General features: G+C 40.5%; 1 protein-coding gene across 2 annotated transcripts in view; it reads right to left on the reverse strand.

Moving 5' to 3' along the window:
• The window catches only part of UBQLN1 (ubiquilin 1), a 48,335-nt gene extending 33,010 nt beyond the window's left edge, over nt 1-15,325 (reverse strand). The window contains exon 1 of one of the 2 annotated variants that reach the window (XM_010384026.2): nt 14,580-15,325. In XM_010384026.2, coding sequence (XP_010382328.1) covers nt 14,580-14,759 — 180 coding nt within the window. In that variant the 5' untranslated portion in view covers nt 14,760-15,325. The remainder of the gene's footprint in view (nt 1-14,579) is intronic. The other variant, XM_010384027.2, reaches the window with a different exon arrangement.
• Nucleotides 15,326-18,291: the final 2,966 nt, after the last annotated feature.

The raw sequence follows: 18,291 nt of genomic DNA on the forward strand, positions 1-18,291 counted from the left end.
AATAAATATTTTCATCTAGGGAATAGCCAGAACCATAAAGGAAGAATTTTGTAATTTCCATTAAAAAGATTACCTACATTAAATTATTCTTGCCCTTAAGCCTATGTGGTCACTATTAACTCAAAATTAAAGATACATGATAGAATGGGCTTGAAAGTATCCATATTTCCTACAGGATGTACATCCAACTCTGGCCTTGCACTGATAACCTACGATAACTACAGGCCAGAGAGCTGAAAGCTGAGAATTACTAAACGTTTTCTCAAAACCATAAGAATCAAAATTCTAATGCACCTTGAATAAGCAATTTAATGATTTCAAAATGAACCCAGCACGGACAAAACAACTTTCAGTAACCCCTCATTTTTTTCAATATCATCCAAAAGCCAGGTGTTGCACATGAGTGGATTCTCCAGCTAACTGAAGGTAAGTTACCCCTGTGTGAGCACCAAAATTGTTTTCCATTCTACTCAGTGTAATTTTAACTTTTGATAATGCTGAGTTACTGGTGTGAATACCAACTGCTGTTCTGCAATATAGTGATAACTGTTCCAGACTCTCAAGGTATCCTGTATCTGCCTTTTTCTTTTTCTTTTTTTTAACCAGACTGTCAAGTTCCTGTCTTGAAAGCATATCTTCTTTCTCCCCTAAATTTTCTATTTTTAATCTGAGGAAGAAAAGCAGCAAATAATTAAGAGTTAGAAAACCGTATCAAATAGAATGTGCAAAGAATGGGAAACGCTGTCCTGAAATGAAAAAGATACAGTGTATCAACTTTATTGTGCCAATCTCAGCTGTTGAGGGTCAACTTTGCTTACTCCCTGTTCTCGACTGTTTTCAAGAAGAAAATGAGACACACATATGGAGGGAAGAGAGGAGAATCAAATTAGGAAAGAATATTTTTGAAACAGGGAGGCCTGAATTCAAATCTTGGTTTTGCTACATACTAGTTCTGTGACCTGGAGGATATAACCTGTCTCTGAGCCTTGGTTTCTTCATCAGGAACAGATATTTATTCTGCAGGGCTGATGGGAGAATTACGAGACATGGAAATTGCCTGGGCACAACTCACTAAGACATTCAAATATTGCTAATCTAATTATGCAAGGATAAGCTCTAAACTGTAAACACTTTGAAAATGGAGTTAATCTAACTTTAAAAGCAACAATGTCACCCTTTACACACATTCCAAAATCCAAACATTCAAACTTGCTTTTAAATAACCATTATCTCACCCTATTAAACATCCTGGGGAGTGGGAATCAACCTATCCAAAAGTAAAATTTACTTCAGCTCTGAAGATAAAACATACACGAATTTCCCACAGAGTCACATAATAACAGCATTTAGCAAGGATTCTCTAAATAGTTATCTGAATGCTGTATTCAAATCTTTGCTATTTCAGGATCTTAAGGCAGAGATCCTTCAAGAGTCTATTTTTGAATTAGCTCCTTACTCAATATTGCTAATAACATTCGAAAAAATGTCCATAAATCATCCATATACATGGTTCTGTCAGTTATCATTCTCCAAGAGTCTGATGTTTAACCTTAAAGTTAGTAGTATTACTTAAAACACTGCATAACCCTTTATACAAGGATGCCAAGTATGAGAAACAACCACTGAATATGTAACATATATGAGAAAGGGGCACTCTCTCATAAAACTGTACACAGCCACAAATGTTAGTGTATTGTTTAGAAAATTTATTTTTTAGAATCTCTCTGATTTAAATCTGACAGGAATTACAAACTAAATATATCACTATTCACATGCTAGGATAGATATACTTCCTTCTATTGCAAAAACTTGAAACTCAATTCACTGCTGAACAAAAGGCTGTGGGGAAAGCAACCAAGATAAGTAAATCATATAAACTCTGAGTCAGGTACTTTATGCATATGATGTCACAAAATCCTCCAAACAATCTACTGAAGCAGGTATTACATGATATGTTAAAAACGTAGCCAGTGAGGCTGAGATGATTAAAGCTCCTTACCACATCATCAGATTTCTCCAATTCTAAGGTTCATGCTTTCCTTTCTCAAAATATTCATAAGCAAACCAAAACAATAAATCACAAAAATAATAAATAACAGTCTAATGAGCTAGCTCTACATGGAAAGACTACCAAGGTAATACAAGTAAAAAGAGTAAGATAAAGAAAATTGTGGGTGGTTGACCCCATTTGCTTAACAAAAGTCAAAAATTATATATGAACATATAAATACCTTTCTGGACAGAATCACCAAAAAAAAAAAAAAGTTACCTTTACCTTTTATGCTGAATGCCCCCCCATCTTTTTTTTTTTTTTTTTTTTTGAGACTAAGTCTCACTCTGTCACCCAGGCTGGAGTGCAGTGGCATGATCTTGACTCACTGCAACCTCCACCTCCTGGGTTCAAGTGATTCTCCTGCCTCAGCCTCCCGAGCAGCTGGGACTACATGTGCGCCCCACCACACTGGCTAATTTTTTTATTTTTTTAGTAGAGATGGGGTTTCACTATATTGGCCAGGCTGGTCTTGAACTCCTGACCTTGTGATCTGCCCGCTTCGGCCTCCCAAAGTGCTGGGCTTACAGGTGTGAGCCATCACGCCCAGTCCCCCTTTTTTATACTTTTCAACATCATTTGAATTTCTTAATTTTAAAATAGAAATATGCATAATTTGTTAAATGTAAAAGTTATATCCTTTAAGAAAACTGGAGAGAGCTTTAAAGAGTAAAAACAAAAAAAATTACCCCCAAGTTTTAGACATCTGTATAGCAGTTGCTTAACCAGTAAACCAAGCAGACTGTTGTCATATCTATAGGACATCAAACTAACTCATACTTGTATAATTATACCTGGAAAAATCAGAGTTCGGGTCTAGCAACAATATTTTGCAAATACACACATATATTTTCATGCCTATAATAAATGGAATCTGTTAAGTATGCTAATCCAATAGTCTCTGCAAAGAGCGGCAGATTTAAGTATCAACTTCAGTCTCTAAAAAAAGCTCCTAATCTCAATTTAATGGTATTTGTCTAGTTTAACTTCACTTTTTATTATTATTACTATTTTTGAGTCAGTCTCACTCTGTTGCCAGGATAGGGTGCAGTCGCGTGATCTTGGCTCACTGCAACCTCTGCCTCCTGGATTCAAGCGATTCTTCCGCCTCAGCCTCTCGAGTAGCTGGGACTACAGGTGCTCACCACCATGCCCAGCTAATTTTTGTATTCTTAGTAGAGACGGGGTTTCACCATGTTGGCCAGGATGGTCTCAAACTCTTGACCTCATGATCCACCTGCCATCATGATTGTATACACTTACAGAGCACAATATGATACTTTGATTTATGTAAACAATGTGGAGAGATTAAATCAAGCTAATGTATCATCTCTCTTATCTCTTTTGTAGTAGCAGTTACAGGAAAATAACTGTAATAATGCCATCAGACATTCAAGATGACTAAGAATAAACACATTTTTCCAAAATTACATTCTTAAAATATTCCTAAAACCAGCCTATCTGGGCAACACAATGAAATCCTGTCTCTATAAAAACAAACAAAAAAATAAAAAACAAAAAAAAGCACAAAAAATAGCTGGGTGTGGTGGTGCACATCTGCAGTCCTAGCTTCTCCAGAAGCTGAAGTAGGAGGATTGCTTGAGCCCAGGAGATCAAGGTGGCAGTGAGCTGTGATGGCACTACTGCATTTCAGGTTGGGTGATAGAACAAGACTCTGTCTAAAAAAGGAAAAAAAAAAAATCCCAACTAGGTACAAAATATTGCAAATAAATATTTAAAACACTATTTGGTCATTTAATAAATACTTGTCTACTCAGTATGTGCCCAGGCCACAATTCTAGGCAACATGGGATTAGAAAGTAAGCACAACAGTCCCTGCCCCTGAAGTTCTTACGGTATTGCGGGGCGGCGGGGGGGTGAAGGAGACAATCCATATAATCACAAAATGGTATCAGAGATTATAATCAATGATCAGATATAGACTGGTGCTCTGATGAACTAACATTTAAATAAACTTTTTTTAAAAAGATAGAGTATTGTTATGTTGCCCAGGCTGGCGTGGAACTCTTGGGCTCAAGTAATTCTCCCACCTCAGCCTCCCAAGTAGCTGGGACTACAGGCTTGAACCACCACACCTAGCTCTTCAATCCATTTTTAAAGACTGAAAAGCCAGTCAAAGGAAAGTCAAGGCAGTTTGGGGCACTGGATCGGTGAGGCCTCCCAAGTTTGTCACTGGGTTTGAATCTAGAGTCTACTACTTAATATGTGTATGAATTTGATCACATTAATAACATGAGTCTCAGTATCTTTTTTTTTTTTTAAGACACAGGCCGGGCATGGGGGCTCACACCTGTAATCCCAGCACTTTCGGAGGCAAAGGCGGGCGAATCGTGAGGTCAGGAGTTCGAGACCAGTCTGGCCAACATAGTGAAATCCCATCTCTACTAAAAATACAAAAAATTAGCCGGGTGTAGTGGTGTGCACCTGTGATCCCAGCTACTCAGCAGGCTGAGGCAAGAGAGTCGTGTCAACCCAAGAGGCGGAGGTTGCAGTGAGCTGAGATTGCGCCACTGCACTCCAGCCGAGGCGACAGTACAAGACACTGCTTCAAAAAAAAAAATTTAAAAAAAGAAAGTTTCCCTCTGTCGCCCAGGCTGGACTGCAGTGGCGAGATCTCGGCTCACTGCAACCTCTGCCTCGCAAATTCAAGTGATTCTCCCACCTCAGTTTCCCGAGTAGCTGGGACTACAGGCGTGCACCACCACAACCGGCTTTTTTTAAGTCTCACTCTTGTCCCGCAGGCTGGAGTGTGATGAAGTGTGATGGCGTGATCTCAGCTGACTGCAACCTCCGCCTCCCAGGTTCAAGCGATTCTCCCACCTCAGCCTCCTGAGTACCCGGGATTACAGGCATGCGCCACCACGCCTGGCTAATGTTGTATTTTTTAGTAGAGACGGGGTTTCTCCATGTTGGTCAGTCTGGTCTCAAATTCCTGACCTCACATGATCCGCCCGCCTTGGCCTCCCAGACTGCTGTGATTAGCGACATGAGCCACCATGCCCGGACAGCATCTTCATTTTTTAAAAAAAGGATAATAACAGTGTTTTCAGCATAAAGCTGTGTGACATTTTAAGAAAATATAATGCATCATGCTTTACAAATCAAGCCTGCAATAAATATTGGCCATTATGTCATTGTCATTAGCAGCATTTGCAAAGTCCCAAAAAGGGGGAGAAAGAGCTAGTGATATTTGAGGGTAGGGGAAGAGACAATACAAACTGGCTGAAATGCAATGAAAACAGGAGAAAAGGTAGGTGGAAGCACATCCTGAAAGCTTTATTAGCTGTGCTAATTCAGTAGTCGCTAGCTACATATGGCTATTAAGCACTCCAAATGTGGCTACTTCAAACTGAGATATACTCTAAGTGTAAATTACAAAATACATTTCAAAGACTTAGTATTTTAAAATGCAAGACATTTTACAGTCTTTTTATCAATTACACCTTAAAATATTGTAGATATACTGGGTTAAATAAAGCATATTAAAATTACAATAGCCAAAAGGTGGAAGCAACCCAAGTGACCAGCAACAGATCAATGGATTTTAAAAACGTGGTACCTACATATAATGGAATATTATTCAGTCTTACCAAGTAAATTCTGGCTGGGTGTGTGACGGCTCACACCTGTATAATCCTAGCACTTTGGGAGACCAAGGCAGGCAGACTCCTTGGGCTGAGGAGTTCAAAACCAACCTGGGCAAAGTGGCGAAACCCTGTCTCTACAAATAAATACAAAGCAGCCTAGCATGGTGACGTGAGCTTGTAGCCCCAACTACTTGGAGGGCTAAGGCAGGAGGATCACTTGAACTTCAGGAGGTAGAGGTTGCAGCAAGCCATGATTGTACCACTTGCACTCCAGCCTGGGTGACAAAGTGAGACCCTGTCTCAAAAAAAAAAAGTAAATTCTGACACATGCTACAACATAAATGAACCATGTGGACATCATACTAAGGGAAATAAGTTAATCACAAAAGGCCAAACACTGTCTTACTCCACTTATATGAAATACCTAGAGTGGTCAAATTCAGAGACAGAAAGAAGAATGGTGGTTGCTAGAGGTGGGGGAATGGGGGAAATGGGGAGTTACTGTTTATATGGTACAGGGTTTCAGTTTTGCAAGATGATGAGTTCTGGAAAGGGCTGGTGGTAACGATTCTGAATGTACTTAATGTCACTGAACTGAACACTTAAAAATGGTTAACGTGATAAATTTTATGTGTGAGTCACCACTATTGAAAAATTAACTTCAGTCTTTCCTTTTTATTAAAGTGGCTAACAGGAAAATTACATATGTGGCTCACACTGTTTTTTATTTTTAAGACACCAAATCTCACACTGTCACCACAGCTGGAATGCAACAGTGCAATCATAGCTCACTGTAACCTCCAAACTCCTGGGCTCAACCCTGCTGGACTAGCTCGACTACAGGTGTGTGCCACCACACCTAGATACATTTTTATTTTTTTGTAGACAGGCTGGTCTTGAACTCCAGAAGCGGGGGGCTGCAGTGAGCCATGATCACTGAGCCACAGTGCTCAAGCAATCCTGCCACCATAGCCCCGCAAAGTGTTGGGACTACAAGCGTGAACCACTGATCCCAGCTCACATTGTATTTCTATAAAAAATAAGTCACGGTAAAAATTTCCAATGAGAAATGTTTTGATGAACAAGATCTAGTAACAGGAAGCCCTAAAATACCAGGGTAAGCAAACTTTCTGTTACGGGCTAGACAGTAAATATTTCTGGCTCTAGCAGTCACACTGTCTATTCTGAAAGGAGCCATAGATAACACACAAGCAAATGGGCACAGCAGATTTGGACTACCAGTTTGCTGGCCCCTGCCCTAAGGCACCCATTATAAGCAGTGGGTCTTAAATTTTCATAAATTTTGTGAGCCAGTTTAATAACGGTATCTTGAAATCTGCCACAGTGACAATATTTACATCATGGAAATCCAGCAAACACTACAAATCCGTGTTTTTCCTGAAGAACGGGTTGATAAACCAGCATTTTCCAGCGAACCACTCACTATGTAATGAATTAACTTGTCTCCTATACATCTAAAATTATATTCATCATGAACTACCTTTGAGAGAAACGGATATCTATTCAAATCACTTTCTGTGCTCTGTGGTTCAGATGAGAATCTCCAGCTAACAAAGGTGGTTCTAGAAGAATAATGTTCCAGGAAGAGAAGCAAGAGTGAACATCATGAAGCAGTCAAGAGTTGTGCTTGGAGAGTGGTGACCTAGGGGGGAAGAGCTTAAGAGGAAGCTTCCACAAGAGGGCTGGAAGCTACGAGATTATGTACATACTACACTCAGTAAAGGTTCAACAATAAGTAGTTATTACTGAATATGCATTATTGTACATAATGGACTAGAGTCATCTGTAAACAATTTATTGAGCCCTAGGCTCTGGTAATACAATGGTGAACAATCACAGCCCCTCTCTAAAGAGAAGGAATCACATAAATATACAATTTTAAGTTGTGATGAATTCTTATTAAAAACAGGCTGCTGTGAGAAATCCAACAGGGGATCCCAATCTAGTCTGGACAATCAGAAATAGATACTACCTGGAGAAACTGGCCTTTGCATTAAGATTTAAAGATGGAAGAGGAACGAGCAAAGAGTGTTCTTGCATTCTAGGTAACAAGAACAAACTGTACAAAAGTCCTCAGGCAGGAAAAAAGTATTAACAGGTCAAGGAACTAGAAGGTCAATGCAATCAGCCAAGCAAGCAAAGAAAGAAGGCATATGCAGAAAATGGAGAGGGCACGGAACTGTGTTACATAGTGCCTCTCTACCCCATTATATATTCTAAGACCAACAGGGAGCTATTAGCTTTACACAGAGAGTGGCATGCTCTGATTCACATTTTTCAGAGATCACTCTTCAAATGGCTGGCAGGAGAGTTATAGAAAAGTGAGGCAACTGATCAGTAGGCTACTGCAGTTTCTAGGCAAGAGGTAATGGCAACTTAGTGGAGCCACTACCCAATATTTTACGGACATACTTCATCTATTAAATACTCCACCATAGAAATTTTTGCTCTCAGGACACCATTTTACAACTTCAGAAATCCAAAGAGTTTTATTTATAGTTGTTGGTATTTATAATATTAGAAATTAAAACTGAATAATCTTTAAAAATAAATTCTTTTAAAAATAATACACTATATATTAATATAAATTACATCCTTATGAAAAATAACTGTATTTTCTCAGTGATAAGAGTGGCATTATTTTAAATTTTTGGAAATCACTTTAGTCTTATAACAGAAGACAGCTAGATTTACATATCTGTTGTCATATCCCACACCTTAAAGACTCTAGCCAAGTGCACTGCCCAGTTTTGAGAAAATTAGACTGAAAAATAAAAACAACGTCTCAGAATTACTATGAAAATCGTTCCATCTCATGGTCCCCTTAACAGGGTATAGGGACCCCCCAAACCACACTGAGAACTACTGCTCAAATAATAAAAGGCAAATTTGTCTAGCAGGCTTTCCAGTTTTCCTCAGAATGCCTCCAGCAAAAATAAGAATGAAAATAAAAAGCAAAGTAATCACAGTAAGATACCATTTCACAGCCAGTAAGATGGCTATAATCACAAAGACAGTAACAAGTGTTATTGAGAATGTGGTAACTGGAATCCTCATGCATTGCTAGTGGAAATGTAAAATGGTACAGACACCTTGGAAAATAATTTGGCAGCTCCTCATAAAGTTCAACATACAGCTTTGACCCAGCAATTTCCACGCCTAGATCTACACCCAAGAAAAATGAAAACATATGTCCTCACAAAAACTTATACATGAGTGTTCAGAGGCATTAGTCATAATAGCCAGAAAGGAGAAACAACCCAGTGTCCACCACGTGAGAGAAAAATAAAATGTGGAATGCTGTTGGCAACACAATGGAATGTTATTCGGCAATAAAAAGGAAGGAAGTACCAGCACATGCTTCAAACAGGGATGAACCTTGAAAACATTATGCTAAGTGAGAGCCAATCACAAAAGACCACATGATTCCACTTACAACAAATGTCCAGAACAAGCAAATCTATAGACAAAAAATAGATCAGTACTTGCCTAAGGCTGGGAGGCCCAGGGAGAAACGAAGGGCAACTGTTAAAGGGTACAGGGTTTCTTTTGAGGGTGATAAAAACGTTCTAAAATTGACTACACGACCCTGTGAATGTATTACATCAATTACAGACTTTAAAATGGTGAATTGTATGGTAGGCAAATTATACTTCAATTATGCTGTTTCTTAAAGCTAAGCAATCTCTGTTAACCAGAATCATTAAATAATGAGTTTTTCAGCTGTTCAGTATTAGAATAAAGCATATAAGAAAACAATGATCTTAGACTTTCTTCTCAGATATCTTACTATACTGATTCAATCCAACCTTCTGGATAAGATGTTGTCCAGTAGAAATATATATGAGCCACAAGTAATTTTAAACTTTTAAGAAGTCATACTGAAAAAAAGTTTTTAATAAAAGGTCAAATTAAGTTTGATCTTTTACTCAACTCAAATCTGCAAAATACTATTTCAACACACAATATATCAAAACCATTAAGATATTTATTTTGTTCATAGCAAATTTTCAAAATCTGGTGTAAATTTTACACTTAACAGCACATCTCACTTCAGTCCAACCACATTTTAAGTACTTAATAACCACATGTGGGTGATGGTATCAAAGTGGACAGTATAGTTCTAGATTCACACTACACAGTATAACATTAAATGATGTGTGTGATGATGACCCTAAGGCAATTTCCCTTATCAAAGAAAGGCTCAATTTGACTCAGTACATTTAAATTACGTCTAAGTATATTAATATTTTCCCAGAAGTCTGCACTGACAGAAGGCACTTTCTAAAAACAAAGTACATACTGCCTGGACATGTCAAGCAAATGCATTTCAAAATTTTTACACATAACCTAACAGTCTATGAAATCCCAAAATAAGCTAATTAGAAGTTATACAGAAACTCCCCTCCATTATCTGCACTAATGTCTCACATATATAACTCTCCATTCTTCTAGATGTTATCTTGCTCGTGGATGCTTGGAAATCCTCAAAGCTCTTTTCAATAGCTGATGATGAATAACTAACCACAAAAAAAATCTCATACACAGGGCCTTTGTGCCACTACACATTGATGCTTTTGTATCTATTTACTTACATACAGGTTGAGCATCCCCAATCCAAAAATATGAAATCTGAAATGCTCCAAAATCTGAAATTTTTTAACACTATGACACTACATGTGGAAAAATACCATATGTAACACCTTTGCTCTCTGATGGTTCAATGTATAGTTTGGTTCACTCATAAATTTATTTAAAATATCATATAAAATTACCTTCAGACTCTGTGCATAAAATGTACAAGAACTATAACTGAATTTCATGTTTATATTTAGGTGCCATCCCCAAGATATCTCATTATGTATATACAAATATTCCAAAGTCAAAAAAAAATAAAAAAGAAAATCCAAAATCCCAAACACTTCTGGTCCCAAGCATTTCAGGGATATTCAACCTGTATTATGAAAATCTCTAATAATGACAGCACCTTGGAATACACACAGCACAGTTTATATTCTCACTACCTATTCTAGCTACCTGTAAGTAAAAACTTATGTTACTCAATTGATTCTGAGTGCTCCATGAATAATAAATTTCACTCTAAATTGGAAAATAGCTTCAGCTTTATTAGTAACCTTGAACAGGTAACATTACTAAATACCAAATGTATACAGCACTGTAAAAAATTAAGGCATCCTGTTTCCGCCTGTTGGTACTCACGACCAGAAACCAATGGAAAAATAGAAAATTACCATCTTACAACTTATTTCACAATTTACCCAAGAAGTTTAACATAATTTCATCTAATAAATTATTACAGCATGTTCACATAAACAGCATTTGTTATAATGTGTTAAGGAATTTACATTACACAGAAATATTTACTGAAAGAAATTTTAACTTATAGAAAATGGAATTTGCCTGATACAGAGCATAAGCCTTCAATATTATTCTCTGGAGATCTGTCTTCAGCTTATCCTCTGACCCTCCAAAATTAGGTACAAATTTTAAAGACGAAATATTTCCCAATTTCTAACTGGACATTTTCAGTGGAATTTTAATGTCATTAAGTATTTTTTAATGATAAACTTTCATTTGTAGCAAATAGTTTCAATCAAACCCTTTAAAATTTTTAAATCATAAAATGGCATATCTTTTGTGCTTCAAGTAGATTTTACAAATAGGTCATTTGAAAACTGCTTTTCTTTTTCTTCCACATTTTCCTGTATCTGTTTCCCTTGCATATACAAGCCCAACTTGTCTTCAGGTTCTCTGGTGTGGTGGTAAGCGTCAATTTTTATCACATTTTCTGCTTCAACATAAAACAATGATCAAAAATTTAAAAATTAACTGCCATCAGAAAAGGCTACTTCGGAAAGACTTTAATTTTATCTATTAACAATTCGTTTTGGGCTGGGTGCCCCGTGGTTCATGCCTGTAATCCTAGCACTTTGGGAGGCCAAGGCAGGTGGATCACGAGGTCAGGAGTTCGAGACCAGCCTGGTCAACATGGTGAAACCCTGTCTCCACTAAAAATACAAAAATTAGCCGGGTGTGGTGTGGCACGTGCCTGTAGTCTCAGTCACTAGGGAAGCTGAGGTGGGAGAATCCTTGAACCCGGGAAGTGGAGGCTGCAGTGAGCTGATACCACGCCATTGCACTCCAGCCTGGGGGGTGACAGAGTGAGACTCCATCTCAAAAACAAAAAGAAAAAGAAAAAAAAAAAAAAACTCATTTTGGTTACAGTAGAGTAAAATAAAAGCGTTCCCAGAATTTATAATTTTAATTTTACCATCACAAAATGCAAAAACATCCTCACAGCTATAACATCATATATTAACTGAAAGGAATTTTTCCATTTATAAAATATTGACTATTTCTAATCTTTTGCAGTAAAATGCTGAAAGCACCCAGGATGGTGGAGGCACGAATCAGGAATCCTAGAAACCAGACCTGAACTTTAAAACTTAATATGGCTACACTCCCACTAAAATAGCTAAAATTAAAGAGACTGACAATATCAAAATGTTAGCAGGGATATGGAGCAACAGGAACTCCCATATATCTTCGTTGGTGGGGTGGTAAAATGACACAAGCTTTTTTTCTTGTATATGTGCTGCTGAAGCCAGCACTACACAAGCTTTTTTTTTTTTTTTTTTTTTTGAGATGGACTTTCGCTCTTGTTGCCCAGGTTGGATGGCAATGGCGCAATCTCAGCTCACTGTAACCTCCCTCTCCCAGGTTCAAGCAATGATTCTCCTGCCTCAGCCTCCTGAGTAGCTGGGATTACAGGTGCCTGCGGCCACGCCCAGCTAATTTTTGTATTTTCAGTAGAGACGAGGTTTCACCACGTTGGCCAGGCTGGTCTCGAACCTCAGGCGATCCACCCGCCTCGGCCTCCCGAAGTGCTGGGATTACAGGTGTGAGCCACCATGCCCGGCCCACAAGCATTTTTTAAAACATAATTTCGCACAAAACTAAAACGCCCTATGACCTACTCAAACCAAGTCTTAAGTATATAACCATGAGAGAGAAAAGAGTCCACAAAAACACTTGTGTAAGCCTGTTCACAGTAACTAACTGGAAACAGTTCAGGTGACCTTCAACAGTGAAGAGATTATGGCATATACATAGAGGGGAAAACTACACACCAATAAAAAGAAAGGAACTACTGATACACGCAACAAAGACGAAACTCAAAAACATTATGCTGAGTGGGAAAAAAAAGCCTTACCCAGAAAAATACAAACAGTACTACAGACTATATGGGATCCCACTTAATGTTAAATTCTAAAACAGGCAACTCTGTAACTTATGGCATTAAAAAAAAAAAGGGGAGTGGTTGATGGAAAGGCCGAGTGACTGAAACGACTTGGGAAAAGGTAAGAAAGAATTCTCTCGTCAATTACAATGTTCTGTATCTTGATAAGAGCTTGGGCTACACAGGTGTAAGCATTTGTGAAAACTCATGGAATGGCATGCATTTCACTGCATGTCAAAATTACGTCAAAAACGTAAAAAATGAAGCTGAACTTAGGCAAATATTAGTTCACAATGCTGAAGTGACATGTACTGGTGTCATCTACTGATACGTGCAACTTACTCTGAATTGCTCCCCAAAAATAAAATGGACTTGATAATTGATTATAATACTGTAAAATGCTAATTGTAGATGATGGACATATGTGTGTCCACTGCCCAGTTCTTTCAACTTTCCGTATGCTTGAAAATACAAAAATGGTAAGGAATATTTTTACAGGCACTAGGAGACAAAAAAAAAGTGATAAATTCCGCTGGTGGTAAAAGTTTCTCATTCGATGTTACACATCTCACTGCCTCACAAAACACACTACCTTTGGAACTCGCTAAACCAATATCCCAACCACCTACAGTCCCTGGGGAAACTGATAGGTACATTTCAGGAATTGTTGATTGTTCCCTGTCACCAACTGTTCACGTTGTGTGCGATCTTCAGAGATTAAGTCAATAATTATGGAAAATACGACGTATTCAACAATACACTAAAATTATTTGTTAAATTCCACCAAGGATCTTAATTAACTGCAAGATTTGTATTCCTGAACCAAGTTTAAGTAATATTCTCCATTAACTCCAATTTTCTTTTTTATTTGCTTGCAACGGCTAATATCAACATCGCTATCGTCCCTCTAAAATCAAACAAAAACCTACCCAATGACTGGCATCTAAGAGATGATAAACATACTAAAAGGGAAAGAGCAAGTCATCAATGAAAGAAAGTCATTCACTTTTCTCCTTAAACCTAGTACTATACTACTACTTAAGATGGAGCTAAAATCGGTTTCTACGTCATAATTTTTTTTAAAAGGTAGCAAGGTGGGAAAGATTTCAGGAGTTAAAATGCAGAACTAAATATACACGTGCACCTCACCCCAAAACCTACCTTAACAAGCAGGCACGTAAAACAACGAGGATCCCACCCACCCCCTTTTTTAATTCATGAAACAAAACCGCAGCCTGAGCTAAAGCGAACCCTCGCCCCCGCCCAGCCTCCACCCCGCCCGGAGCCTAGCGGTGGGTCCCTTTCCTTTGTGAGGAATTGGACGGGAGGCGACGGAGGGCGGGGAACTGGGGGAGGAGGCTGAGGGTCGGCGGATGCCAGGGAAAGAAGGCTCCGAGAAAAGCAGCATCGGCGCGTCCCACAAACAGGCCGCGCCGCCACGCCACAAACCACTGCGGTGTCCCAAGGCGCAAACCCACTAACTTGGGTGTGATCTAATTTGGGACGACGCCCAGGAGAATGGCCGAGGGCACCTGGGAGGACGACCCCTCTCCCAGGTCTTTCCCAAAAGGTCTCCTGCGGCGGCGGGCGGAGGTCCTGCCGCCACCCCCATCCCGGCCCGAGCACCAGGCGACCTCACCTGCTGGACGGAGCTATTCTCGGGCACGGCGAATTCCTCCTTTTCCTTCGGGGTCTTCACGGTGACTTTCATGATTTTGGGCTCCGCGGAGGCAGCGGCCGCGGGGACGCCAGCACCTTCGGCTCCGGCAGCGCTATCCTGGGAGCCCGGAGGACCGCCGCTTTCACCACTCTCGGCCATGGCTGCAGCGGCGGCGGCGGTGACTCAGGCAAGCAGGAGGGAGCAGGCGAGCAAGGAGGAGCCAGCAGACACCAGAGCCGGCAGGCCTGGACAGCGAAGAATGCAGAGCACGCCGCCTCAGTAGCAACGGGCACAGGGCCACCCTAGCGGGTGTGGGGCCTCGGAGCTCGGTGCAGGCTCTGACGCAGGCCCGGGTCAGGCGCTCGGCAGTCGCCGTGTGTTCAGGCGCCGCTCGCTCACATCGACATCCGCAGCAGCCACCGCTTCCTCCTCCCTGCCCCTTCCCCCACGTCCCTTCGCCGGCGCCGCGCGGAGCACGCCGGGTAACGCGCCTGGCGGCGTCGCCGAGTCATTCCCGGCTGGCGCCGCTTTGAGCTCAGCCTACGTGCCTTTTCCTTTCCCGCTCCATTGCCGAAAGTGTAGGCGAAGCCAGTGTGAAGGACTAAAAGCAAAATGGGGCGGGGTAGCTCAGTTCATGTTTTTTTTCCGTTCCCTTCACCAAAAACTAAATCGCAGTTTCCAGTTAAGCGCTGTAACGGCGCACCAAGATGACGTCACGGTTAGCGAAATTACTAGAAAGGGACCAGTGGGCCCTGCGGCCGCGGATGCGCCTGCGCGCTCGCGGTCCAGGTAATCTTCCCCACCTTACCTCATACCTGGCTGGGCAGTGCTCAGTTCTCCGCGCTGTCACAGTCGCCTTGCCCTGCCTTGCCTCTCTGCCTACTCTGCGTTCCCCGCTGGGAGGAGGGTCTGGTGATAAAATAGCGGCGAGGTATTTTGTTGTTATTTTAATATGCTTAGCGTTTGATATTTGGAGGGCTCGTATTGCCCTATGCGGCGGAGTTGGGGTAAGTTAATGGCGGAAAGGTCCTCAGCACAACGAATGGAAAATGGAGTAAAAGCCTGTGACTGCCCTGAGCAATCCTGCGGAGTCATTGCTTCATGGCCAGAGCTTATTTACCGCCCTCGGGTTAGCCTTGTTTGGTCAGACGATCAATCAGGCGACCTGTATTGACAGTGGCCTCTGCTGCTGCGATGACAGCTGTGCACGAGCGCCCCCAGATTCTCTGCGAACTCGATTTCCTACAGTGTGTAGGGCGGAACAGGGTGCCCGAGGAGTGTCCACCCAACTGGGACAATGTAATATAGCTGAGGTGTTCACTTTCTATTCTATCAAGTTACTGCTCATTGTCTGACTTTAAGTGGCATTAAGGATAGTTCCAAAATTATTTTCAGTGTAATGCAGATAGAAATAAATTACCTCTGAGAATCCGAATTTGAAATTACATCATTTGGTTTTAAAGATGACTTGCGGCCGGGCGCGGTGGCTCAAGCCTGTAATCCCAGCACTTTGGGAGGCCGAGACGGGTGGATCACGAGGTCATGAGATCGAGACCATCCTGGCTAACACGGTGAAACCCCGTCTCTACTAAAAAATAGAAAAAACTAGCCGGGCGAGGTGGCGGGCGCCTGTAGTCCCAGCTCCTTGGGAGGCTGAGGCAGGAGAATGGCGTAAACCCGGGAGGCGGAGCTTGCAGTGAGCTGAGATCCGACCACTGCACTCCAGCCTGGGGGACAGAGCGAGACTCCGTCTCAAAAAAAAAAAAAAGATGACTTGCAAGGAATGTACAAACCAGCACATTAACTATATTAATCAGTGTTGCACAATTTAAATCCTGACAGCCCATGGTGACCCAAATCCGCAAAGATACATTCTGCATTTCTGCTCCTAAGCCGTCCAACCCTGTTCTGAGAATAAATACTGTTACATAAACACGACTTTTTAGCAGAACTGTATGGAATCTGGGTCTAAGAGAATTCTGAGGGTATCGATTTCAGGATAGACATCATTTGATATCACCTAAATTTCTGGCAGCGTGGCTCAATAACAAGGCCTTCTGCTTAATGAAGGATGACTACTTGGTTATGTCTAGGTGTGAGGTAATCACTGCTTCTCAAGATAGAAAGTGCCACAACTGGACAATCAATCATTTCGAATTTCTTCCATATGTCTAAATAAAATTTCTCCTCAACTTCATTAGCTCCTCATTACCTGTTTTTCCCTGTCATGCTGTCTTACCTGCACGCTTTGCCTAAGCTGCCTTCCTCTACCTAGAATGACTTTCTCCTTGCCTTCACCTGTCTAATTTCTATGCATCCTATATCACATGCCCCAGGAAGACTTGACGGTTTTTCTCTTGATTCTCCAGCAAATACCGTGTGTGTGTGTGTGTGTGTGTGTGTCTCCCTGCATTTATGGACTTTGCAATTATCTGTGTCTACATTGTCTAAAAATGTTTGATGTGTGTGACACTGTAAAATAATAAGATTTACCTGTAAGAAGATACTGTATAGTTATCCATTGTTAGGGCACTTTTTTGATATAATCCTGACCTGTAAGGGACACTGGAGGTGGTGGGAACCATGGTGTAAATCAGAGATAGTCAACTTTCTGGGAGGGCTAGATAGTAAATATTAGGCTGCTGCCAAAAAAAAAATTGCAAAAACTGCAATTATTTATGCACCAACCTAATATTTTAGGCTTTGTGGGCCACAGGATCTCAGTCTAAAACACTAAGCTATGCCCTTGTATCACAGAGTAACCGTTGACAATACATACATGAATAATCATAACTGTGTTTACTAAAAACTCTACTTGCAAAATAAAAACAGACATAAGATCTGATTTGGCCCACAGAAGATAGTTTGCCAACCCCAGGTCTAGATGTTTATTTGTGGCATTTTCTTCTGAATGGTTTTTGTTTGTTAAATGGTCTGGATAAAATTTTAAGAGTATATTTTATCACAGTTAATGCCCTAATACTGTATAATACTGTACTGAGCATACAAGAACAATAAGACTCAGTTTCTGCCGTCAAAAAACTTGAAGTGATAGTTGGATGGTGGGGGTAAGAGATGGGAGGGAGATTGGCAGTGATGTGCTGGTAAATGACTAATAACCAGTCCTCCTGAAAACAAACTTTGATTTATTGCATTTGCCAATTTCCTTGATGTAAATACTTGCAAATGGTTACCAACTTGAGATCACCTTCCTCACAAAACATGTGAAATTTTACCAGTAAGCCCTCACAAGCCAGTATGAGCCAGCTGCAACTGAGGAAGTCCCATTTTGAGAAAATCCATTATTCAGAGTTCAAGTATATTGATAGAAGGTTATTATTCACATGATGGAATAATTCTTTTTTGACAAAATGAGTCAGTCAATCAATAAGAATTCACTGAGTATCCTCTAACAAACGTTAATCCTCTAATCTTGTGTCCAGGAACATACTTTTAATACGAGGTGCTACATACGTCATATAAGTGCTATAAATAATGTGCCTTCATCATGTTACTACCCTACTCAAAAATCTATCATAAGTTTCCCACTGCCTAGAAAATAAAACCAAAGCTTTTTCTTTCTTTCTTTCTTTTTTTTTTTTTTTTTTTTTTTGAGACGGTTTCGCTGTCGCCCAGGCTGGATTGCAATGGCATGATCTTGGCTCATTGCAACCTCCACCTCCTGGGTTCA

Source organism: Rhinopithecus roxellana, chromosome 16 (assembly GCF_007565055.1).
Source record: "Rhinopithecus roxellana isolate Shanxi Qingling chromosome 16, ASM756505v1, whole genome shotgun sequence".
NCBI lineage: Eukaryota > Metazoa > Chordata > Mammalia > Primates > Cercopithecidae > Rhinopithecus > Rhinopithecus roxellana.